Here is a 25423-nt window from a genome sequence, read left to right on the forward strand (position 1 = left end):
TTGCAGAATGGCCAAATTGAGCGAATTAACATCACATACTCATCTATTTCTGTGGTGAGAACACAAAATCTATGCTGATTTCCAAGGATACATTGTTATTAGCTATAGTCATCATATTGTATAATAGATTTGTTGAATTTATTTCTCCTGAAATTTTGTATCCTTTGGCCAGCATCTCCCACCCCCACCCCCTCAACCAGCCCCTGGTAACCATCATTCTACTCCTGGTTCTATAAGCTCAACTTTTTTGGATTCCACATATAAGCAAGATCGTGAAGTATTTGTCTTTCTGTGCCTGGCATATTTCACTTAACATAATGTCCATCAGTTCCATCCATGTTGTCACAAGTAACAGGATTTAATTTTTTATGGCTAATATCCCACTGTGTATACAGACCACCTTTTCTTTATCCATTCATTTGTTGATAGACTTAGGTTGATTCCATATCTTGGCTACTGTGAATGCTGCTGCAATGAACATGGGAGTACAGATTATCTCTTCCACATACTCATTTCATTTTCTTCAGATATTAATGTATACTTAGTAGTGGGATTGCTAGATGCTATAGGTAGTTCTATTTTCACTTTTTGAGGAACCTCTACTGTTTTCCGTAATGGCTGTGCCACTTTACATTCCCAACAGTGTGTAAGGGTCTCCTTTTCTGCATATCCTTGCCAACACTTCCTTCATCTTTTTGATAACAGTCATTCAACAGGTGTCAGGTATTATCATTATCTCACTGTGGTTTTAATTTGCATTTCCCTCATGATTAGTGATCTTGGACATTTCTTCATATACCTGTCAGCCATGTGTATGTTTCCTTCTGAGACATGTCAATTCAGGTCAAGTCATTCCTTCTAACAGTAACTGGAGAGCAAAGCCAAATTAAATTAAGGCACTTCCCAGTAACATTAAGCCGTATCTTCAGCATTTGGAAGAATGTTTTCTGAGCCTTCATGCGGTAAATCCAAAAGGGAGTTTTGTTCACTGCTCTAACCTACTGCCTAGAGCAATGCCTGGCACATAGCAGGCACTCACGGTTGTTGAATTATTAGGCAAAACATGCATAATATCTTTATTATCTTAGCAGAGGGGGTAAATCCTCAAGTCACAATATACAGAGAACAGAAAGTAAGTTGTAAAATATTTTTTATTGTAAAAACAAAGTCAATAAAGGTTGACAATGTAAATGTTATCTCAGAACATTTCCCCTTGGTTCCTGAATTTGCTAGATTCCTATGTACCAGCAAATCTCCATTAGCATTTTTCAGGTTTCATGATCCTTTTCAGATATGTTGGTTGATTATATGTATATATTGCTTAGAAACAAAAATCCACCTGATATTAAAACAAACCAAAAAAAAATCATAAAAGCAAGCAAACAAACAAAAAACCCTAGTTTTGTTGTGCTTTTCTTTCACATTTCCTACAGGGAGATTTGTATATCTCAGATGCTTTCAAAATCTAATAGGTAAGTAAAATTAGTGCCTTAACCAAACAGTAAGATACCAAAGAATCCTCCATCACAAGTTACTGAATCAAACTTCTCATGACATTTGCGGTATGTTCAGATTTGAAGATTTTTTAAATATAGAATTTAAAACAAACTTTAGACTGCTGATTTTCCATATTTCAAAGACTGTAGTTGTTTGCAGCATATAAATGGAGAGAGTAGTGCAAAACACATCAAGTTTTATATGATAAATATATACTTTCAACCTAATGGCTGCCTCAAAAGTAAAGAGTGAACAATTACTTCTCAAAATAAATCTAGATTGACTTAAAGTTCACAATTTAGAAATAGCAATTGCTACTCTATTTCCACAGATTGCAAAATGATTTCAGATACAGGTTACACATACAATTGTTTTACAAAAATAGAAATATTGTTTGGGATTTTACAAAACTTTATAAAATATAACACTATATTTGCAAATTCAAGATAGTTTCACACTGAAATAGACAATACTTCCACAATATGAAGTGTAGCCAAACTTAAAGTGGTCTGCCTTGAGGCCATTCTTACATATTATCTCTTCCAAATCTTCAAGCCTAGGTAAATCTGTGCTCTAACACAGGCTTTGTAAAAAAGAGACTGTTTATTTTCAAGGGTTTTATAAGATTTTCAATCCAGAAAAAAGGGTTTTATAAGATTTTCAATCCAGAAATAATGTTAAAGCAGATGAATTTATATCTAAAAATGTCTTACTAAAGGTAGAAGCTAATGCAGTATGACAATTCTATATAACTGATAAATTTCAAACCAAATTCCTAAGAATGACAACCTATTATTAATTTAAAATATATATTTGACAATTATAATTTGGGACCTATATAAAACAAAAATATAATCACAACTATTTTATGGAAAAATATTTATTCATATAGAGTGAAAATACCTCCAAACTTAGTTATTTGTAGCTGTCAGATGAGAAGTATTTCCTAATTACACCCATTCATAAACACTCATTTTATCACTTCAAAGAGCACCAGTGTATTTTTTCAACAAACCAGAAAGTAAGAAGGTAGGGGGCTTATTTCATGTAACAGTGCTATTATGATAAGGCACCACTAGGTATATGAAAAAGCCAAACAAAGTATTTCCAAATCATGTGTTTTTGTTACTGGTGTCTTAACCATTAGACAGGATGGTTAGAAAAAAGCTACTAACATTATTAATGGACCACATTATAGCCCCTTTCCCACCATTCTGTGCTTTTAGTTTTACTTATAACAGAAATGAAAACAACAATGTAGTACATGATCTGTTAAACAAACATCTTTTCCCAACCTTCCAAGAAAATAACCTAAAAATAAACAGGAATAAGAAACAAAAAATTTATCTGATATATTTGCAAAAGTCTATCCCTGTAGAAGAGTGCAAGGAGTGGGAGAAGGCAGGGGGACCTACTTTCTATGGAATATATTGAGGCACATAGGTTACAAGTTTCTCAGGCAAATTCATGGCTAGAACAAAACAGAGAGAGAGCTCAGAATCAACTTCCCCCACAGTTGATTTCTCAGATAGCCACACCTGATTAAACACTCCCAAATGTGTCCTTAGTCACTGCTATCATCATCGTCATCATCATCAGACATATCATTTAAAGGAGACTTCAATGACTGACTGTAAGAGTCTGATCTAGCAGGCTGGCATGTGGCCATGTCCCCAGTAGAAAGCAGGTCATAGCAGAAGTCACAAATCCGCACAGGCTTAGAGGACTGGCTGGGAAGAAGAAATCTCTTTTCAGAGCAGGGCCCACAGACAACAAAACCACATTTGCGGCAATGGTGGCGACGATTAACAGGTGTGAATTTTGCTTTCTGACAACGCATACATACAGTAGCCTCAGAGTCAGGAACCCAGACAGCAGCATGTTCATTACTGGGTGTCTTCCCACTTTTGGAGAGTAAATCAGTAACACATTTATTTATGTGATTCATCCATTCTGATTTCTCCGTAGCAGTGGCAGCATAAACTGCAAAAGATTTAGTTGGTGTCTTGATTAGCCATCCATTCCTTAAGTCTCCCTCATCTTTGATGGAATCAATAGTGACATTTTCCAGGGGAATAATATGTTGTTTGTTATATTTTTTCTTCTGGATGACAATATTGCCATATACAAGAATATCATTAAATAAGAAAAACTGCCTTGCTTTGGGCTTTTTTCTGCACAACTTAGTCAATACTCCTTCTCCAATAAGAACTCGTCCAGGTATAGTTAAAGGTTGACCAGCTGCTCCAAAACAGTTTTCCACTATACTTATACGTCTAGTATTTGCTTCACTGTTTGCCAAGCGATCCACCATCTTTCACTAATAGCCTTTTAAAAAAGAGAAAAAAAATTAGCACATATAAATTATAAATTCCTATAGGTTAATTAATATAAATTAAGCTAACAAATCATTGCTTTTACACAAAGGCAAAATGTTCTAAAATTCTTTCCCTCTAAGATAATTACTGAGCACACCAAAAGGGCTAACATTTCTCAATTTTTAAAATGATCAAAAACACTTATTTATCATCTCCACGTAGCACCATACTAGTTAAGCAGGTATTTGTAAAAGTATAGACTTCCTACAGACATAATTGAATGAAAGATGATTGGATAATTAACATAACTTATCTCTGCAAAATAATAAACCCCATTCAATGAAATGTAATCTCAATGGGATTCTGAACAATAGAGAACAAAATGTTACACAAACTAAGAAAAATGACTACAATTTTCACAGTAAGCTATTATCACTGAACTACAGCCTTAATTCTCTCACCTGGATTACTAGAACTGTTTCCCAACATGTGTCCTGGCCTTCAGTCTTGCCCCCAAATCAATCTTTGGGCAGTGATCTCTAAAACGCTAATTTGACCCCATCATTGCTCAAAATGATCCCTTAACCTATTAAATACAGGGTGTTCACGGCCTTTCATTACTTGGTTCTTACTTGTCACTCTAACCTCACCCTAAGTCACTCTTCACCTCAAATGTCATATTCTAAGAACACTCTACTACTTGTAGTCCATTTCACTGTTGTTCCTTTTACTACTTACTACTGCAGCTAACTCATATTCATCCTTCAAGACTTAGTTTAGGTTATCGTTGTCTCCTCCAGGAAGCCTTCTTTAAACTCCCATGCTAGACTAAAACCTTTCCTGTGAGCTATCCATATTCCATGTATATTCTAGCTTCACTTTTACCAAAGGACTGAAATCTGTTCCTCCAGAGACCACGCGGAACCTAAAAAGCAGAGATCATCTGATAGCTTTGTTTGAAACTGATATGGTCTGACACAGAAAAGGTACTAAAAAATGTTAATAACATTTTAACAATGTGCAAAACACCCTATTAATCTAAACATTTAATCTCTAAGTCCAATATTGACTTTACTCAAGTCCCAGAGTTGTATCCTATTTCAAACCTACTAAACTAATACTACTATACTATAACCAAGTCATACTAAAGAACAATAAGCCTTGAGAAGAAGAACATTTAAAGTTTAAAGACTAACAGCATAGTATAAGTTCCAGTATTCAGCTCAAAAACTGACACTATAGCCCTTCTTGGTCTTCATTATAAAGGACACTAGAATTCTGGTTATTCCTGAATTCTGTCTTCCCGCAAATCTTGGGTCCTTATAAAGCTCTCTTGTCCTCCACAAAGGTAGGATGTAGCAGGCCTAAAAGTTGTTCCCAAGAATTAAAAGGATAATGCGTGGTTCCAAACTGGAAAGATTTCTAATTAGGACTAATATGCCAGCCAATTAAAAGCCTACTATCCTATGCACAAGTACATCACAGAAAAGGAAATAAAAACGGCTAATAAACAGGAAAAGAGGCTCAATCTCTATCATAATTAAAGAAATGATATTAAACAGTATATTTTTCACTTAGATTAATAAAAATTTTTAAATTTACTAAGATGCAGTACTCATAAAGGTATAGGGAAATAGGTACCCTCGTACACTACAGAGAATATGTGTATTCACCAATCTAATTAAATAAATTCCACTCACATGCATAAAGATATGTACAAGGATAATCAGCACAGCATTGTTTATAACAGGAAAACAATTGGAAAAGCTCCAAATAGCCATCAAGAGGAACTGGTTGAAAAAGTTATGACACACCCTTAATCATATATCTTGAGAATAAGATAGATCTAAAACCAGTGACAAGGGAAATCCTCAAGATCTTTAGGTGGGGAAAAGAGATGAACTTCCTGATCTCATTTTTATTTCAAATAAATACCACATTTCATCACATCTAAGATGCTATAGATTTTAAGACATATTTATGTGCAACTCATAAAGAGAAAAATGTTGCCAATTAAACCACAGCATACCGTTGATTATAAGACTAATTTCAAATACATAAAATACAGTAAAAAAATGTTCATCTTTAGACTCAATGGAATACATATTTCAAAAGCATAATCATAGACATCTGTATATGTAAGCACACACAGAACATAAAGTTACAAAATATATACTACACTATCAACAATGGTAATTTATCTCTGGAAAGTATAATTATGGATCATTTTTTCATACTTTACATTATATTCAGACATTCCACAAGTATTTGTCAGGCACTTAGGATCTAGCTGCAGGAAAAGTAAAAATAAACACCATAGGCGATCATACTTGAGTATGTGACAACAGATAAAAATTTTAAAAAATAATAAATTAAACAATACAGGCAAAGTCCCTGCTCTTCAGGGTTTACATTCTAGCTGGGGAGGGGGAAAGAGAAAACAAAATTGAGAATCTAGTACTAATCAATGCTATGATTTTTTTTTAAAGTGATTTTTAAAAGAAACTGAGAGCTATTCAGACTAGATGGTCAGGAAAGGCCTTTCTATAATGGTGTCATTTCAGCTGTAGTAGATGGACAGACATAAGAAGAGGTAAGGATAGGGGAGAATATTCCAGACAAAAGGAGTAACTGCAAAGGCCCTAAAGCAGGAAAAGACATTGGCACTTTAAAAAAAAACTGAAAGGATCTATTTATCTCCACCTGAATCAACTACTGAGTCCACCCATTTGAATATATAGTTATTAATTAACTCATATACAACACAAACAGATTTCCTATTATTGCTACTATGAGAATTAATACTATCATAAATTTGTACTGTGTTTTTCATATTATTTTCTGATTTGAACTGTTTGAAATGCCTATGAAGTTACTAGAGGAGTTTCTATTGTCCCCCAAAGAAGCATCTAATAATATTAGCTGAACTGTGAGCTGATGAAGAAATTAAGGCACAAAGATATTTAATAATGTAAAAGCAAAACTTAACTTGGAATGAACTCTACTCATAGGGAGTCCAACCAATGTGCTGAGCACTTTGCACTTATTACTGTATTTCCTTCTCACAGCAACCTTATGATACATGCACTATTAGCTCCATTTTATGGATGAGTAAACAGCCAAAGAGGGGTTAAATAACTTGCCCAAGGCTGTCACAGCAGAACAGGCCTCAAATCTGATTTCTCTGTGATGTTACAGTATGTTATGGTATACTAATTGTTCCTTAGAACTCCACTGAATCTACAAGAACTCTAAGGAAGCTATTAACTAACCTCTGGACCTTCACTGCAAACCCTAAAAATACTGAAGATAAGGGAATACTATCTTGAACAAATCACCTGAAAGGATGGATATGTCATGATTTACCCAGCTGTTGTCTTGATAATCTTTCATTGTCCAAATGTTTCAACATATTAAGTCTAAATCTTTGTTCATAAATCTTTCTCCCTGTTTAATAATGATGCAACTTAAGCGAGGTTTGGGGCATTAATAATTAGTATTTGGCTGCAGCAAAGCAAATAGCTTTCAAAGTTTGACAATGACCAACATAAACACATTTTATATTGCAAGGTTACAAACACTCGTATAATTATTTCAACAATGAATGATGCATTCTTTTATCTTCATTTGTTTTAATGATTCTGGCAGCCCACTTGATTGATTGGTGGGTTGTGACCTATATCTGAAAAACTATGGGCATGCACAAAACCTAAAGCCTTTGGCCTTAAGCAGCCTCTTCCATTATCCTTTTTGGTCCTGAATATTTTCTGTATGTGTTAGACATAAAAAAGATGGTAAGCAATGAACTAAAAAAACCCAGGAATACATAAATGCTGCCCTGCACACACACACACAAACACATGTAAGAGAGAGAAAGAGAGAATGGTGGTAGCGAAATAGGAGGCTGCAAGGAAAGAAAGGAGTGGGGAGAGGTTATCAAAAGGGAAATCAAAGTACCACTTTTATCTGGGTTACAGCTAGATACCCCAAATAATGTTCTTTGGTAAACTGGATTAGAGCACTACCATTTGGTTCAGGGCCTAAGCAAGGCCTCTCCCTTCCCCTAAAGCCCAAATCTAAATTTACCTCCAGCACACTGAGGTGCCCCAAGCAGTAAAAATGCTACACTTTTGTGAGAGGATTAGAATACAAGATTACAGGGCCTAGCCAAGGACTGAGTCCTTCCCATATCCTACTCATTGAGGGGGGGAAGCAGAAGAGAGCTATAAACATGGCCCAATTTGATTAATGTCTACTTTTCTTGGGAAAGAATACCAGTGTATATAGGAAGAACTAAGAGAAAGCTTTCCCATCCCCTTGCAGAAGTGGCTTCATAGAACAAATTCCAAGAAGTAAATAAAATTACTGGCTCAAAAGGCATGAATAAAGAATCTTGCTACCTTTTACAAAATTTCCATTCTGGAAGTAACACCAATTTACCAAGCAGCACAATGACAGTATCCATTCCATCTTGTCCTACATATGGTATTTTTCTTTAAAAATTTCAGCAAGCATGACAGATTTTTAAAAGCATCTTGCTTTATTCATTTTACTCACTTTTATTTAGTGTTTATTCATTCAACAATTATTCACTGAGCACTCTCTAGATGCTGGGTATTACGCTTTTCTTCTCAGAGCTTAGAGGCCAGTGGAAGAGAAAGCCCATAAATAAATAAATAGGTAATTCCAAAAGATGAAGTACAATGAAGGAAATAAGCCGGTTGTCGAGATACAGGGGAAAACTCATTTAGATTGAGTAGTACAAAAAGGCCTCACTGAGGTTGTATTATAAACTGAGTCTTAAGGGATGAGGAGTCAGCCATGCAAAGGAAATACCATAAGCAAAGGTCCTAAGATAGGAAGGAAAATACTTTTAATTTAATTGAATGTTTTCTTCCGTAGCTACCTAATGAGGTCAATGATTTTCTAATGTGTTTATTAATCACTTGCATTTTAAAGACTATATATTTAGAAGTTATTAATCTATGCATGTGTTGCACATAAAGACTATTAATCTCTTTTTTGTTTTCCTAGTATATTAATCTATAGTTTTATGGTGTTTGACATGATGTCAGTTGTATTTCTTAAGCAGTTAAACTTACAGATCTTTTCTTTGCGCTATTTTTCTTCCATCACTCCTAAGCTTCCCTATCCAGATATCAGATGCACGAATTTATTATCTATGCTTTATGACACAAACTCTACATTTAATTATTTTATCCACCTAAAATGTATTCTGGCACACATAAAAACACTTTTTTGCTTTTCAAATATTTGCATTCTAAAAGAGCTAATTGTTCCAGAAACACCAAGAACTGTGTGACCTCAGATATCCTTACTTGTAGATGGAAATAATAGCAGATACATCAGGGAAAAGATGAATGAGATAACCCATATAAAACGTTCAGCAAGCAGTCCAATGAGTGGTAGCTTGCATTAATGCTGTTAGTAATCTAATCTACTGATTGATGTCACTCTCATATTAAATTTTTACCTATTCTAAGATCTGCTTCTGGGCTATCTGCTTTAATCCACTAATCTGTTTCATAATTCTTATGTCAGTACTATATATCTGGTAGCTCTATTCTAGACCATTACTCAACTTTCTTAAAAACATTTTAACTAATCTTGTTTATTTGTCCAGATAAAATCTACTTAGAACAGTGCTTCTCAACCTTAGCTTCCCATTGGAATCACAAGGCAGATTTAATCTCTGGCATATCAGAAAAAAATGTTCACCCTCAATTGACTATCTGGGTCCAAAATACTTTTTGTTTTTAATATTTTAAGTAATTTTATGACGAACTTACAAAAATAAGAATAAAGGGGTAGTTTTTAAAAAAACTTTAAGAGAAAGCTTTATAAAAACTTAAACATAACAAATCTTTTAATTCCATCTTTCTCTGATATTAAAGGTATATATATCCAAAATAGGAAACATCCTTTGAATGAAACTTTGAATGCATAACGTGTATTATTTCCATTTTTTGTACTTAGAAATATTGTTCATTAATTCTTGAGTTTAAAAAAACTCATCTAGGAAATCATCATTTGAAGACTCACAGTCTAAGGTTTCACTTACACAATTAAATTCACTATCATTATTAAGTGTTGTTTCTTTGCATTTATCTTCTGACTTGTCTAATAGTTCTGAAATGTCTCCTTTGCCTTTTTTTCTTCACTATTAAAGACAGAAAATAAAAAATGAAAAAATATGAAGTCCCAAATACGTTAGATGAAAGCTTAGAAGAAAAACGCTAAAAAAGGTGATCTCAAAACTGTTTTCATATTTTTGAGAAATGATACAGTAGTGATGCTATATTTCACCATTGCATCATCCTTCTTGGCAATTCTATCACTCTTCCATTTTCTTCCTTTTGGCATAATTGGGGGAAATTAATGAATAATGATTAAATAATTCGCAGGAAAATGAAATAGCAAAATGCTTCAAGATATAGGAAAAGCAAAATCACTAAGATCCCATAATATATCTTAGATTTACAAATGCCCAATGAAACCATATGGTAACTGCACACTAGAAATGAGTTTTATTTTGCTTTTTAAAATAAGTAAATTTTGTTTTTGTTCTTTGGAAGACTCTGAAATGAGTTATAAAATATGAAATCAATATAATAATTAGAACCACTAAGAAACCAAAAACCCAAAATTAAGAACAATGAACTCTGCTGATAAATATCAAGGGTTAAGAAACACCAATACCTAGATTCTTCCCCCAGATAGTCTAATTTTATTGGTCTGGGGTATGCAGGGTAAGACCCGTGCACCAGAGTATTTTTAAAGCTCCTCATATAATTGTAACATCTAGCTAAGGTTTAGAACCATTTTTTAATTACAATAAATAAATAAAAGAATAAAATCCCACTGAAATGTTGATGAAACTTACACTGTATCCATAAATTACTTTAGAATTAACATCTTTACAGTTTTGAGCATTTAAGGGTGATAGTTATCTCTTCCCAAGGCTTCAAATCTTTTATGGCATAGTAATTTTGTATGTTTCTTCCGTAAGATAGTTATACTTCTTAAATAGGCTCCCAGATTTTGTATACTTTTTGTTGCCACTTTGAATCTAAGCTCTTTTTTACAGTATTTTTTCTAATTAGTTAAAACTGTTAATAGGAAAACTATTGATACTTGTTTCTTTTCACATTCAGGTATTTCATAGAATTCCATTAATTTCAACAGTTTTCCATTTGACTTTTTTTTTTTTTTACGTTCTTTGTCTTCTTTTCCAGCAGTGCCTGGCAGTGTTAATTCACAGTTAAAACGTAAAAATTAGAGCAGAAGCATATCTTTTATAAAGCCAGCTTTTATATAACAATTTTTAAAAATAATGAAAGGTTTCAAGTTATCTTCTTCACACTGCAGACAAGAACTGCATTTACATTGTCTAAGCTCCATCCTAGTCTTTTGGTAATATCTTGCTTTTAAAGTAACATGTTCTTCAGTGGGGTGTCTACCACCTGTTAAAAATGTAATACTAGAAGATAAAAAACTCTTTAAAAAAAAAAAAAGACACAGAATCCTACTTACAATTGAGAAGAGAGACCAAATGTCATAGACTACTATGTCCTAGTTCTCCCTACTGGAAATCAATACTTCTTATCTCATCCTTACAGGTGAGTTTAAAATGAAAACAAATCTAATTTTATTTCTTACATATACCCATGAGATCTGTTATCAGTGAGCTTCAGTATTCAACTGTGCATTACAGTGGAAAACCAATGAACTATGAACTAAAGGACCTGGATTCTAATCTTGGTTCAGACACTAAATAAGTGATTTCATACAAATTGCTTACCTTTTTTTTTTTACCTTTTTTTTTTTTAAAGAAGAAAACATAAATAATTTTTAAAGCCCTTTCAGTCCTTAAAATAGTGAGTCTTTGACAGTAAATGGGCCATATTTTCTGGTTCACTGTAGACTTGTCTACAAGTTAATTTTTAATCAAATTTATGACTCTTTTAATCTCAATCAAGATTTTAAAATCCGTGTTACTGCTGGATTGAAACTTTACAGAAAATGTAAAAGGAAAGGGAGAAACTAACAAGCAACTGGAGAATGCAGGTAAAAACAAACAGCAATAAACTACCAAAGGTACATCCTCCTGAGCAAATGTATAATAGTAAAGTAAACTATTCCTCTCTTAACACATCTAAGTCAAATGAACAAATATTCTGAGTACCTACCATCTGCAAGGGACAAGACAGTTCTTACTTTCAAAAGTTCTACAGTTTAGTAACCAGAATAATAATCAGAAAATTCTTGGTAAGAGTCTCAATAAATCATTAGGATGATAAAGCAAAAAAGAAATACTTGGCCGGGCACGGTGGCTCATGCCTGTAATCCCAGCACTTTGGGAGGCCAAGGCGGGCAGATCACAAGGTCAGGAGATCGAGACCATCCTGGCTAACACGGTGAAACCCCCGTCTCTACTAAAAATACAAAAAATTAGCCGGGCGTGGTGGCGGGTGCCTGTAGTCCCAGCTACTCAGGAGGCTGAGGCAGGAGAATGGCTTGAACCCGAGAAGTGGAGCTGGCAGTGAGCCGAGATCATGCCACTGCACTCTAGCCTGGGTGACAGAGTGAGACTCCATCTCAAAAAAAAAAAAAAAAAAGAAAGAAATACTTGAAAATTTAGCAAATTGCATTTGGAATTTTAGTAAACTCTACTTATTCCATCAAAAAGAGAGGTCAAGATTTTTTCTGCCCCTTCCCACCAGCATTTCTGCCACTGTGGCCAACCGACTACACAGTATGTGTTGTAGAAATTATTAGTGATAAAAGGAAGAGGTTCATTTCTTTGGTAAGACAAAACTTTCATATGTTAATTTTAAATGTATTAAAACTGGATTGAGAAAAATGGAAACTTCAAAATTCTGATTCACATTTAGAGAGGTCAGTTTTTTTTTTTCTTTAAATCTCTCATAGGCACCAAATATGCCTATTACTTAAAAGTAGACTTATTCTACAGTCTCAGCTAAGAAAGAAAAAAAGGAAGTAACATTCGCTCAGCACCCGCACATCCACATTATACTCTTTCATTTAATAATCTTTTGTTAAGTGATCATTAATTTTACAAAAAAACTGAGTCATGAACTAACTAGCTAAGCAATTATCAAACGGCCTCACAGTTTTGTTTTTTTTCTGGGTTGGTTTTTTTTTTTTTTCTTTTTCTTGAGACAGAGTTTTGCTCTCGTCACCCAGGCTGGAGTGCGATGGCAAAATCTCGGCTCACTGCAACCTCTGCCTCCCGAGCTCAAGCAATTCTGCCTCAGCCTCTCAAGTAGCTGGGATTACAGGTGGCCACCACCATATCCTGCTAATTTTTGTATTTTTAGTAGAGACAAGGTTTCACCATGTTGGCCAGGCTGGTCTCGAACTCCTGACCTCAGGTGATCCACCTGCCTCGGCTTCCCAAAGTGCTGGGATTACAGGCGTGAGCCACCGTGCCCACCCCCCTTTTTTTTTAAATGCATATTCTTTCCATTATACCTTCACCTTCAGAAATAAATATTACATTAGTATTTTTTGCATATGGACCTATATTATGTATTTGGAATGGCCAATGACAAAATAAGAGGAAAAAAAATTACACATCTATGGTAATAACCATAAGATATACTCAAAATGATTCTTCAAATACTAAAAGGAAGTAAAAGGCAAAGCTATGACTAATTTAGGGTACTAGTAAAGGCAGTTTCAAATATACATTTGATAGAGAAACAGTACATAAGAACAACTAAGTCATAGTTGAATATTTTAGAAAATGAGTTTGGAAAATCAGAACAGTCACACTGGAGGTTTAAAAACATCTTTAGAGAGGTAGGAGAGAGGGAACGAATACAGACTTCAAGTTCTAAACAAGCCCTCCAAATTTTTATTATTTAAATCAGGGGTGTCCCATCTTTTGGCTTCCCTGGGCCACACTGGAAGAATTGTCTCAGGCCACACATAAAATACACTAACACTAATGATAGCTAATGAGCTAAAGAAAAAAAGAAAAAAAGAGAAAAAGAAAAAAAAACCACACACAAAAAAAATCTCATAATGTTTTTTAAAAAGTTAACAAATTTGTATTGGGTCACATTCCAAGCTGTCCCCCGTGGGCTGCAGACTGGACAAGTTTGATTTAAATCATCCTACACAAGGCAAGATTAATATTCGTTAACTATAGCTATAATCCGGTAAGTCTATCCAGAAACCAGATTCCTTGGCCAACAGAATCAAATCTAAAATCCTTAACCTGGTATTCAAAGCCCTTCACAGTCAAGTCCTAACCTGTTGCAATCTATCTTTCCAGTTTTACCTCTTTCTCTACATTCTCTGTTATAGTCAAACCAGACTACTAGCTATTGCCAGAATATGCTCTGGGCTTCCTTCCCTACCTCTAAGCTCCACATGTCTTCCCTCCTTTGTTCTTCTGTATTTACTGAAATCTCACCAGTTCTTCAAGACACACTCAGTTCAATAGCCTCACAGCCAAATATTGTGGCTGGGTATATCCTATGGCCAGGTAAATCCTCACACCATTTTATTTGTACCACTTTATAGCACTTATAGTCTATTTGTTTCATAAAAATGTGTGGACTTGCTCATTCCCAACATATGTGGAGGTTCCTTAAAAAAATTATTTCCAGGTCGGGCGTGGTGGCTCACGCCTGTAATCCCAGCACTTTGGGAGGCCAAGGCGGGCGGATCATGAGGTCAGGAGATCGAAACCATCCTGGCTAACATGATGAAAGCCCGTCTCTACTAAAAATACAAAAAATTAGCCGGGCGCAGTAGCAGGCGCCTGTAGTCCCAGCTACTTGGGAGGCTGAGGCAGCATGGTGTGAACCAGGGAGGCGGAGATTGCAGTGAGCCGAGATAGTGCCACTGCACTCCAGCCTGGGCGACAGAGCGAGACTCCGTCTCAAAAAAAAAAAAAAAAAAAAAAATGATTATTTCCTCCAACTTTGTATTTGCAACAGCACCTAACAAAATGCTTGCATAAATGGCATCAATGTGCCAATGTGCACTGAACTGAATATGATCAGCAGTTAGAAGTGGCAGTGGCAGCAGCTCTCAATCTTGAGTTTGACGAAAATCAAAGACTTCATTTTTAACATCTATATTAATTTTCACAGAAAACAGGAACCACACCCTACCCATCAACTGCTTCACTAGACCCACAGATTTTAAATTTACAAGCAAATGTTGTGGCCCATTTAAGTACAGTATGTAATTAAAAATTGTAAGTATTGAGCAAGGCAGATACTGTTTTTTAAAAAATTTCAATCTCATGATAATATATATAAACGATTTCTTCTTTCTCCAAAAAGCACAGCTGTTTAGTTAGTAAATAAAAAATGATGATTACGTGCATATTTTCATCATCACAAAACTCAGATTCAAAAATTCACATCATTTATAAAAGTATTTGTACAGGGGCAGCTGTGCAGTGCTGACAGCTGTAAAGAAAGCATTGGATAGTATCTAAAAAATAGCTTGGGCACAATGGCACAAGCCTGTAATCCAGCACTTTGGGAGGCCGTGGCAGGCAGATCCCTTGAGACCAGGAGTTCAAGACCAGCCTGGCCAACATGGTGAAACCCCATTTCTACCAAAACTACGTAAATTAGCCAGGTGTGGCGGAGTGCACTTGTGGTCCCAGCTACTCGGGAGGCTGAGGCGGGAGGATAGCTTGAGCCTGGGGGGCCAATGCTGCAGTGGATCATGACTGCACCACTGCACTGCAGCCTAGACCACAGAGCGAGAACCTGTCTCAAGAAAAAAATTAATTAATTAAATAATATCTGAAAAATAAACCTGCTAAAGCTCAACTAAAACACTACTGAGGAATTAGTTATCCTGTCACATCCCTGACTAATTTTCTTTAGTATCATTCAAAACAGTTACAACCTGCTCACTACATTCAAGGTTTATATGTTTGGTGGAAAAAAAAACAAAGCAGACACTAGGAAATAAGATATATGCCACAAGGTTTAATACAGAACACAAGTAGATAAGTACTATAATAAAAATATTAGCAAAGTAGTAAGGAAGCAAAAAAAGCAAAGAGTGAGTGCATGGCACAGAGAATACAGCATTTGAACACTGAAAACAGGTTGTGAAGAATGAGCGGAATTTAAGAAGGCAAAAAAATGGCTAAATAAAGGCACAAAGCTTTGCAAGTAAAAAATGCACATAAAAAGTCACACTGGGCAAGGTGCAGTGGCTCACACCTGTAACCCCAACATTTTAGGAGGCCAAGGCAACTGGATCACTTGAGGTCAGGAGTTCGAGACCAGCCTGGCCAACAGTGAAACCCCGTCTCTACCAAGAAAAAAAAAAATACAAAAATTAGTCAAGTGTGGTGGCATGCACCTGTAGTCCCAGCTACTTGGGAGGCTGAGGCAAGAGAATTGCTTGAAACCAGAAGGCAGAGGTTGCAGTGAGCCAAGATCACGTCACTGCACTACAGCCTGAGCCACAGAGCAGGACTCCCTCTCAAAAAAAAAAAAAAAAAAAAAAAAAGTCACACTGTACAGCTGCAGCAGAGGCTGTAGGGGAGTTATTTAGTGGGAAAAGAGGGGAAAAATAAGAAAAAATCTTGTTAATATCCAAGACTTCCTTCTGAAACTTTTGGAAGGAGTGGCCTGATCTGATCTGGATTTTTCTAAGATAACTGTAGAAACAATGAAAGATAAATTGAGAAGGAAGAGACTGAAAACAGGATCCAGTTGAAAAGTAACTGCAAAAATAGAGGGGAAAGTTGATGAAGAGTCTGAAGCTTACAATAGGAAAATAAAGGATGGGTCAGATTCAGAATTGCAGACTGGATATAGAAGAGTAAAGTTAAAATTAATCTCCAGGGTTTTAGTCTAAGTGATTAATTCAAAAGCAAATAAAACCATTATTTTTTAATGAATTCCAAGTAGTCAAACATTTATTATCACTTGCTCTGTGCAAAGCAGTATTAAAGGACAGAAGATACTCAAAACTGAAAACCTCTGAGGAACACAAAGACAGCTATATTCTCATATTTATATAGACAAGTATATATAATTCAGTTGTGTTTCTATAGGAAAGATTATCATGGGAGTAACCGACAAAGAAGGAAAAAAACGAAACAAGGAAGGGGTTTGGTATCCCTATAATGTGCTACAAACTGAGGTATACAATTAACTTAAATCTGTGCAAAGTCTAAAACAGCAGAGGAAAAACAAGCCAAAAACTTTTTAACTTTAAAAAAAAAAAAAAAAAAAAAACAGTGATGAAGGTCCCAGTGCCAAGGAGTTGAGGTGGGATGTAATTTTGACCAGGTAGAATATCTAGGAACACGTCTTGTAAGGACTAGAAATTCAAGCTGGGCCTTAAAGCAAAAGTAGTAGCTCAAACTATCTGGGGTTTGGGGATGGATGATGGTACACAAGTCTATTCCCCCAGAGAGGAAATAATGGAGCCTAGGCCAGAGGAGGCAGGGTCAGGAGAAAGGCATAGTGATAAAAAGTCTGGTAAGATAGGGATGAGACAAACTGCAAAAGAAAGCAAGCATCAGATAGAAGAGTTTACACTTTATTACACAGGCCATGGGAAGACAAAGGTTTTTAAATAGGAAAATATTAATCAGACACAGAAGCAGTACACGGGACGGACTGAAGAGAATATGAAGAAGCAAGACTGAAGACAAAGAAAACAGTCATATGAGGATTACAACAATCTCTAAATGAAAGGTAAGAAAAGCCTGAACCACAATAATTGGCAGATAACTGAGGCATAGCAGATAGGATTTAGGAAATAACTGAACACATGGATGAAAAGGGACTGTAAGATGACTTCAAAGGCTTAAGGGTAAGCCACTGGGCAAATGCTAGCTTTGTTTCAGGAGAAAGAAGAAATCAGTTTGGGACATATTTATCTTGAAGTCCTCCAGGGCATCCACAAGACAAACACATCTGCGAGACAGAGATGCCAGGATGGGGAGGGAGCTCCGGGACAGAGAGATTTGGTAGTCACCCACCTAGAGATGCTAGCTGATGCTGGAAGAAAAACGAGGGCAGAGGACTAAACTTTGGGGAACCCCTAGTTTAGAAAGCAGGAGGAAAATTTAAGAGAAAAAAGAATGGGACACAGAGGAGCACAAAGCACCTTTTCAACCTGCTCTCATATGTTTCACAACTCTCAGAGACTAAATAACCTGCCAAAAGGTCACAATCAGCAGTGGGACACATGGAAAAAAAACAAAAATCAAGGACTAATGGCAATGTATAACAATAAAATATCTGAAATTTTTACCCACAAACATTTATCCTGGAGAAATAAACTGGAGAAAGGGGGTGAGGGGGTGTGGCATATAAAAAGTTTTCCCTCTGGCATTAACTCTAATAGTGAAAAACAAAACCTAAATTTCTAGCTGAGGAATAGTTAAATATATCATAAAAAACCATCATAAAAGAAAAAATTTACTACCTAAACTTTTAAAACTTCATAATTGGGGGAAGAATATTAAAGTAATATGGCAAAGGATCAACATTTATTGATTGATTGACAGGACAGGGTCTTGCTTTGTCACCCAGGCTGGAGTGCAGTGGCACAATCTCAACTCACTGGAACCTCTACCTCCCAGTCTCAAGGGATCCTCCCACCTCAGCCTCCTGAGTAGTTGGGACTATAGGCGTGCCACCCTGCCCAACTAATTTTTGTATATTTTGTAGAGACGGGGTTTTGCCATGTTGCCCAGGCTGGTCTCAAACTCCTGGACTCAAGCAATCTGATCTGCCCATCTTGGCCTCCCAAAGGGCTGGGATTACAGGTGTGAGCCACCGCACCCGGCCAACATTTGTAATATACAAAGGGCTCCTGTAAATTCACAAGAAAAAAGGAAAATATCCCAACAGAAAAATAAGAAACAAATATCAATTTATAAAAAAATGAAAATGACCAGTAAATTTAAAAAATGACTCTCAGTCCCAATCAAAGAAATAAAAATTAAAATGATACTCATATATTACTCACCTAAGATGTGGTAAAAATGGACCCTCATATTCTTGACAATACTGTATACACACTGGAACAACTTTTCTAAATGCCATTTTGGCAATATAAATGCTTTAGAAAGTTTATACAACAATTCTATTTCCAATAATATATACAAAAATTAAAAGTGTACAAAGTTGTTCACATGAAGTTCACTGTAGCTTTGTCTATAATATAGAAAAGCTGGAAACAACTTAAATATTTAACAATAGGAGACTAAATAAATTACGGCACATTCATTAATTTTTAGGCAGTTTTTTAGAAAACAATATTTAATGTGAAAAATTGTTAAAGCATTTTATTAAATAAAAGTTGCTAAGTAGCACATCTAGTATAAGCCTATTTGTTATTTAAAAGTGGTTGATACGCACCAAAAAGTTAGTAGTGGTTATCTCTAAGTACTAGACTAATAATATTTTGATATGCCTAATTATCTTATAATGAACACATTCTCTCATAGACAAATAAAGCCTTTTAGTTTGGGAAGAAAATACAAAGAAGAATGTGTAGAAAAATATAAGTATAAAAAGTAAAATATAGTTATATGTACAAGTAATAAAAATATGAGCAAAGAACACAAAAATCTTTATTTTTCCCCAATTGTTGTTTAAATGAAACAAGTACAAAGACTTAAAAATAGTTCCACTTCTGAAAATGGGGGGCGGGGGGAGATGAAGAAGTTGGTGCAAAGAAGAAAATAGAAAATTCACATCATAAAATGTTAATCATTTTAGAAGGAAGCAAGGTCATCTGCTCAAAGTGTTTCGAGACTTGGGTTAGCAACCTGACTAGAGTGAAAAACCAACAGAGAAAATAAGTCAACTTGGGGATAAGAAAAGGATTAGAAAGTGACTAGTATAAAGCAGGTAGAAAACAAGTATGTAACAATCACCAAAGCGTGACTTTGGGGGCGAGTGTGGGGCAGGGACAAAAGTAGAAAACTGACCAGTTATACCCAGCAAAGGTCAAGAAGAGGAGGGACTATGTGGTCTAGTGAGTTCATGGTTAGAACATGAACTACAGAGTTCAAAGTTGAAAAGAAGGAAGACAACTAATGGCCTAGGAGGGACTAGAGGTGACAATAAGGACAAAAAGCTGTTTCACCAGTTATGACAGAAAAGAAAAACAGAAAACAGACCCTTGCATCGCCATCTGGCCACAGAGTTTAAGACCTGAGGTAGAGTGGTTCTGAATGATGACAAGTAACATGGTCATAACATGTAGGCTGCTGCTGTAGAGTAGCAGTGAGGGTCACTGGAGTTAGTGAAGTGTAGTTCCAAATGTGGCCATTCTGGCCAGAAATGAATGTAACCCTTACTTAACCTCTATGCACTTCGCTTTCCTCAGCTGCAAATATTTAATACATCCTTTCTAGCCTGACTGATAGGAATCTGGCTGGCAGCTAACCCCTCTGCATTTTATTCAACTACAAAATGAAAAGCATAAGAAAGGAGATGGGAAATTGAGTTAAATCAAAGGTTCTCCACCTGACTGAACACTAAAATCGGGGATGCTTTAAAAAAGCGGCAAAATTACCTTTGTTCTGTCCCCAAACCCAGTAATTCTGATTTATTTGTCCTGGGGTGGGATCCAGGCAATATTATTTTTAAGTAGCTCCTCAGGAGATTTTAATGTGCAGCCAAGGCTGAAAACTGAACTAGGTATTCCTACAGGCTGCTTCCCTTTAAAAATTTTTAAATTCTATGATTCTATATAATTCACTGCCACTCTGTTCATTTGTTAAAATAATACCTACTATCGTATTCCAGGCCCTTCCACAAACATCGAATCTTGGGTGACCCTCACGCTAACATTGAGGCAAATATTTCTGTGCCCATTTCACAAATGAGTCCAGTGAAGCTTACAGAAGTGAAGCGGCTTGTTCAAGAGTCACAAGCCAGCAAGGAGCTGAGTCAGGACAAGGTTTATTTGTTCCAGTCCATCCTACATGCAACTTGCTTTCTTTCCAGTGCACTCACAGCAACTATCTGAATGCCTTTTATTCTCTTCCCAGGACCTCCCTAAATTGAGCACATTAATTTGTGGTTTACAGTTTGACAGGGGAGAAAGTTATCTTGGGTGGGGGCAGGAAATAAACCCTGAATTCTATAGGCATTACAGAATTACAAAACACCTTAACCAAGAGAGGTTTTCCAACTTAAAACAGCACTGTGAAAGTGTATCCGTGAAGTATTTTTTATTCAGTTAAGTCAACACATACATTGCTTTTAAATATTAAGCAGGCAGCTCATGTACAAAGCTGGTTCATCAAAGATAACAAAAAAATTTTTCATATACTTCCTATTAAGCGGGGCATTCTAAAAATTCTAAGACAATTCCAGCAAAACAATAATTGATAGCTATAATGAGATCTGTTCCAAGAGCTTAAATGTATAAATATGACCTTTAAATTTTTCAAGCATTAACAGTATTTCCATCAAGTTCAAATACATTCAATCACACTTAAAATTATGATTCTAATCCTTTTGATGATCCATAGCTTCTCTCTCATACATCAGTAATTATACTTTAATCCATTATCTACTTAGAAATTTCATAAATATTCAAGTTCTGTACCCCCAGGCGAAAATTCACTCAGTTACTAAGTTAAATTCTCAAGAAAACAACAACAAAACATATATATGTGTGTATGTGTGTGTGTGTATACACACACATAAAATAAACCAATTTGTGGATTTAATGGAGTTGATGGCATGTACTGGGAAAAAGACTACAAAGATGATTTAACTATGATGCTCATGGAATTTACAACTTCATAGGAAATTCATGAAGCATATTTACAAGGAACAAACATATGTGTACTCATCCATTCAAACCTTTCCTGAGCATCTGCTATGTTCTTGGCATGCAGGGAATGAAGAGGCAAATCAGACCCGATGTGTTGCCTGCTGTCAAGGAGATGTCATGACAGATCTATGCGATATTTACAGTAATACCATGGGAGAAATTAATTGATTTCTGGGGAGGGAAAGGGAGTGGAATGAGAGAACAGAGCAGAAAAGGCGTCAAAGAGTATAGGCTTAAGTATTTTTAAGGAAAAAATTTCATCACAAGGATCACCTGTAAATCAGCTCGCTGGGAAATAAGTATTTATACTGAAGAACTAAATTCAAGTCAGAGCAGTGATAAGGGCAAACGAGATGGACAGACTGCTCCAGAAGACTGAGTTATGTATCCTATAAAGTTATGCTATAGGAAAAATGAAAAGGCTTCAGAGTCATAAGATCTCAGTTAAATACCAGCTTGGCTGCTACTTTTGTGAAATTAGTTAATTTCATTTCTAAATAAAAAATTGATATTATAATGGCATTTACTTGACAATGAAGCAAAACTAAAAGAATTTTTAAGAACAACAGAAATTGGCAATAGAGCCTGAGCAACATGGCAAAACCTTGTCTCCACAAAATTCAAACAAAAATTATCCAGGTGTGGTGATGCGCGCCTGTAGTCCTAACTACTCAGGAGGCCGAGGTGGATCACCTGAGCCCCGGGAGGTTGAGGCTGCAGTGAGCCGAGATGACACCACTGCACTCCAGCCTGGGCGACAGAGAGAGACTCTGTCTAGGAAAAGGAAAAGGAAGAAAGGAAAAAGAGAAAAAAGGAAAAAGAAATGGACAACCAAATATGAGCAGAAGCTGTATATTTAGATCTAAAAAGTAAAATTCTCCAAGAATTTGGGGTTTTAGGACTTACTGTATTTAAGAGCCTTTTCAGTTCATTTAACAGAATTTTAAAGCAAGATGTCTTTATTTAAAAATCATTTAGATTCATTTACTGAGGCTGAATCTTTTCTTTTGATGCTTAGTCACTACACTAGTTTTATTTAGAGGCCGATTACGTGTGCTTTCCAAATAAATAGCTTAATACCATTCATCCCCCGTGTGGTCGGGACCCAAAGAGATTATAATGAAGCCTTCGTTAATACTGAATTAACGTGAAGACCCCACGAGCTACCAGAGTATTAAAAAAAAGTAAATGCTCAAAACGCGGTAGGCATTCACCCTTAAGAAACTAAAGGGAGGGGAAAAAAACTTCAAACTGTCAAGATCACTTCTTAAGAGAACACATGCCTTTAAGACTCTCAAAGTTTGTGTCTAAATCTTTCTTTAATGAGTCTCTTCAGCAACGTACTACACAACACGACAAAGAAGGCATTTATCAACAACGTGTTTTGTGAGTCTATGAATTACCGAGGAGGGCTTAGGTGTCCGTAACCTTCATACCCACTTCCACCGCACACTCGCTATTGCTGGAATGTACGGAGAGCACACAAGGCTATTCAAGCAACACCGGCAGCGCGCTCTCGGCCTTCAATCACGTTTTTAAAAGGAAAAATCGGCAAAGGATCATAAAACTTTAAAAGGCTCCAAATAAATAAACCATCGCTTCTATCAGAGCAAGTTCTGCAGGGCCATTTTTTTCTCCCAAGTGACATACAAATATGTAGTTCAGGTCACAAGGTCCCCGACACGCAGACCCTGCAAACTTTTCGGCCAGAAATTTGTTGCGACCCTGAGACGCCCCCGGCCGTGTCCGGGACCCCCGTCCTCAGGCCCCACAACTTCTCGCCCGGCCTCGGAGCTCCTTCCCGCGTCCGCTGGCCCCCGCCCCGCAGACCCGTGGACCCGACCCTCCTGGCGGCCCCCATTCCCCCGCGGCGGCGGCGGCGGCGGCGTCCTACCGGCGGGCGCGGCTCGCTCCCGGGCTGGCGGGACGGCGGCGGCAACTGGCCCGCGGGCCGGCCCCGGCGCGAGGGGAGCGGCCGGGAGCGCCCCGTTTCTCACAGACCCCAACATGGCGTCGGCCGCCACCGCCCGCGACGACGACACCTCCCGGCGCTGCGACGGCTCCGGGACCGCGGGAGGAAGCGCCCGGAAAGTTTCGCGTCTCCCCTCCCGGCCCGTCAGGAGCCGGCGGACCACCCACCCGGGCTTCACCTACCCCGACGGCCGCGGGCGGCGGCGGCGGCAGCGGCAGCGGCAGCGAAGGCGAAGGTCCGATACTCCTGGTCGCGGACGCAGGGCGCGGACTCTGCCCGTTCGCCGCCGGGGCCTTCCAGGGTGTGTGCGGTCCGCAGCTCCGCGCAGCCGGCGCGATCCAGACGCGGTGGGCGGGCGGGCCGCCAGCGCAGCCGCTCGCAGGTGACTCCCCCGCCCCTCCAGTCGAACCCGACAACGGCTGCCTGGGCTGGCCTCTCCCCTGCGCGCGCACCGGCGCGCCCCCGTCCCCACTCCGGGCGCGAGCGCGCGGGCACGAGCACACCGACACCGCTCGCTCCCCGCCCTTTCTTGCCAGTTCCCTCGCCCCGCCCCTCGCGCCCCTCGCGACGCGCTCTAGGGGCGGGGCCTTTGGCGGAGGCCACACCCATCCAGGCCGGACGCGGGCGGAGCTTGTTCATGTGTGAGGTCTGGAGGCGCTCCCGCGACGCGTTGAGGTGCACGTGAGGCGCCTTACCTGACTTTCCTGACTCCGACCAGCCCTTAGAAAGTATTGCTCAACTGCCTACGAAGTTCTTAGGGAGACTGGAATAATAGAAGGAAGACACCTCCCCACCCACAACAGGCCTCCCCAGGGAACTGAAGAACGAGAAAGGCAGGCTTTGGATCTAAATGCCCAAAGGCGTCGGTACTGGCATTTGCTGCTCCCATTTAGCACAGCAGTCCTTTCCGTCACACTTTCCCTTTGCTTTACCTAAAATCCCTCCTCTTGAAAGCAAGGGAACTGCCCATACATACCCCACGTGCTCCACCCAGCCCTTTCTTTTAAATGCATACTTTAGAATTCTGGTCTTTTCAAAACTTTGACGACGCAAAACCCCATCAGCCTACTTCACATACCTAGAAACTGTAATTACTGCATAGTATATAAGGTTAAATGTGCCCTAATTAATCTGATAGCTAAGCGCTCTGGTGGGTGCGTAGAGAGGTAACGAAGTTGCTTAGGGTAGTCTAGGGATGGGGGCGAGGTAGGGAGAACAGCATACTTATTTTAAACAAAGTGTGTGTGGTATGTAGGAGGAAATTGGGTTTTGGTAAATTTTATATTTCTTATTCATCTATTATTTCAGTAAGTTGTTTTAACCTGTGTTTGATTGCTGTTGAATTAGAGTCACTACCAGCCAAGCTGCACGTGGATGAGCACCTAGGGATGAGAGCAGACTTAGGTTCCGCCCTGCTCTTCCACCTGGGATCCTCCTCCTCCAGGCTTGTTGCCTCCTATCCTCCTCTATTTCAATAGAGTTTGTCTCCGAAACAAACAAGTCTTTTTTAAAATTAATAATTAGAAGAAAATTGGCAAAGATGAACTTTTTTTAAATGGGGAAAGTTGTATGATCACACACACACAATCTTTCGTGTGTTAGATTTGTCTCTAGATGAGTACAGATGTCACCAGGACACTTGTCTGTACCATCACTCTACCTCATTCATCTCTACGTGCACAGCAATATCTATCAGTGGGGAAAAGGCAGGACTAAATAATGCTTAAAATCCTTTTAAATTTTGAAAGTAGGAATTGCTATGTCTGACTGGTTGTCTAAGGTCAAG

At 37.7% G+C, this 25423-nt stretch overlaps 1 protein-coding gene across 1 annotated transcript; it reads right to left on the reverse strand.

The window, feature by feature from the left end:
* Nucleotides 1–2269: 2269 nt before the first annotated feature.
* PLEKHF2 (pleckstrin homology and FYVE domain containing 2) lies at nucleotides 2270–24138 on the reverse strand. Its single transcript, XM_003268327.4, has 2 exons — nucleotides 23820–24138; nucleotides 2270–3825 (listed from the first exon to the last, which is right to left on the reverse strand). Exon 2 carries the CDS (start codon nucleotides 3809–3811, stop codon nucleotides 3062–3064), a length of 750 nt encoding a protein of 249 aa, XP_003268375.1. The 5' UTR covers nucleotides 3812–3825; nucleotides 23820–24138; the 3' UTR covers nucleotides 2270–3061.
* Between the last annotated feature and the right edge of the window lie 1285 nt (nucleotides 24139–25423).

Source organism: Nomascus leucogenys, chromosome 16, assembly GCF_006542625.1.
Source record: "Nomascus leucogenys isolate Asia chromosome 16, Asia_NLE_v1, whole genome shotgun sequence".
Lineage (NCBI taxonomy): Eukaryota > Metazoa > Chordata > Mammalia > Primates > Hylobatidae > Nomascus > Nomascus leucogenys.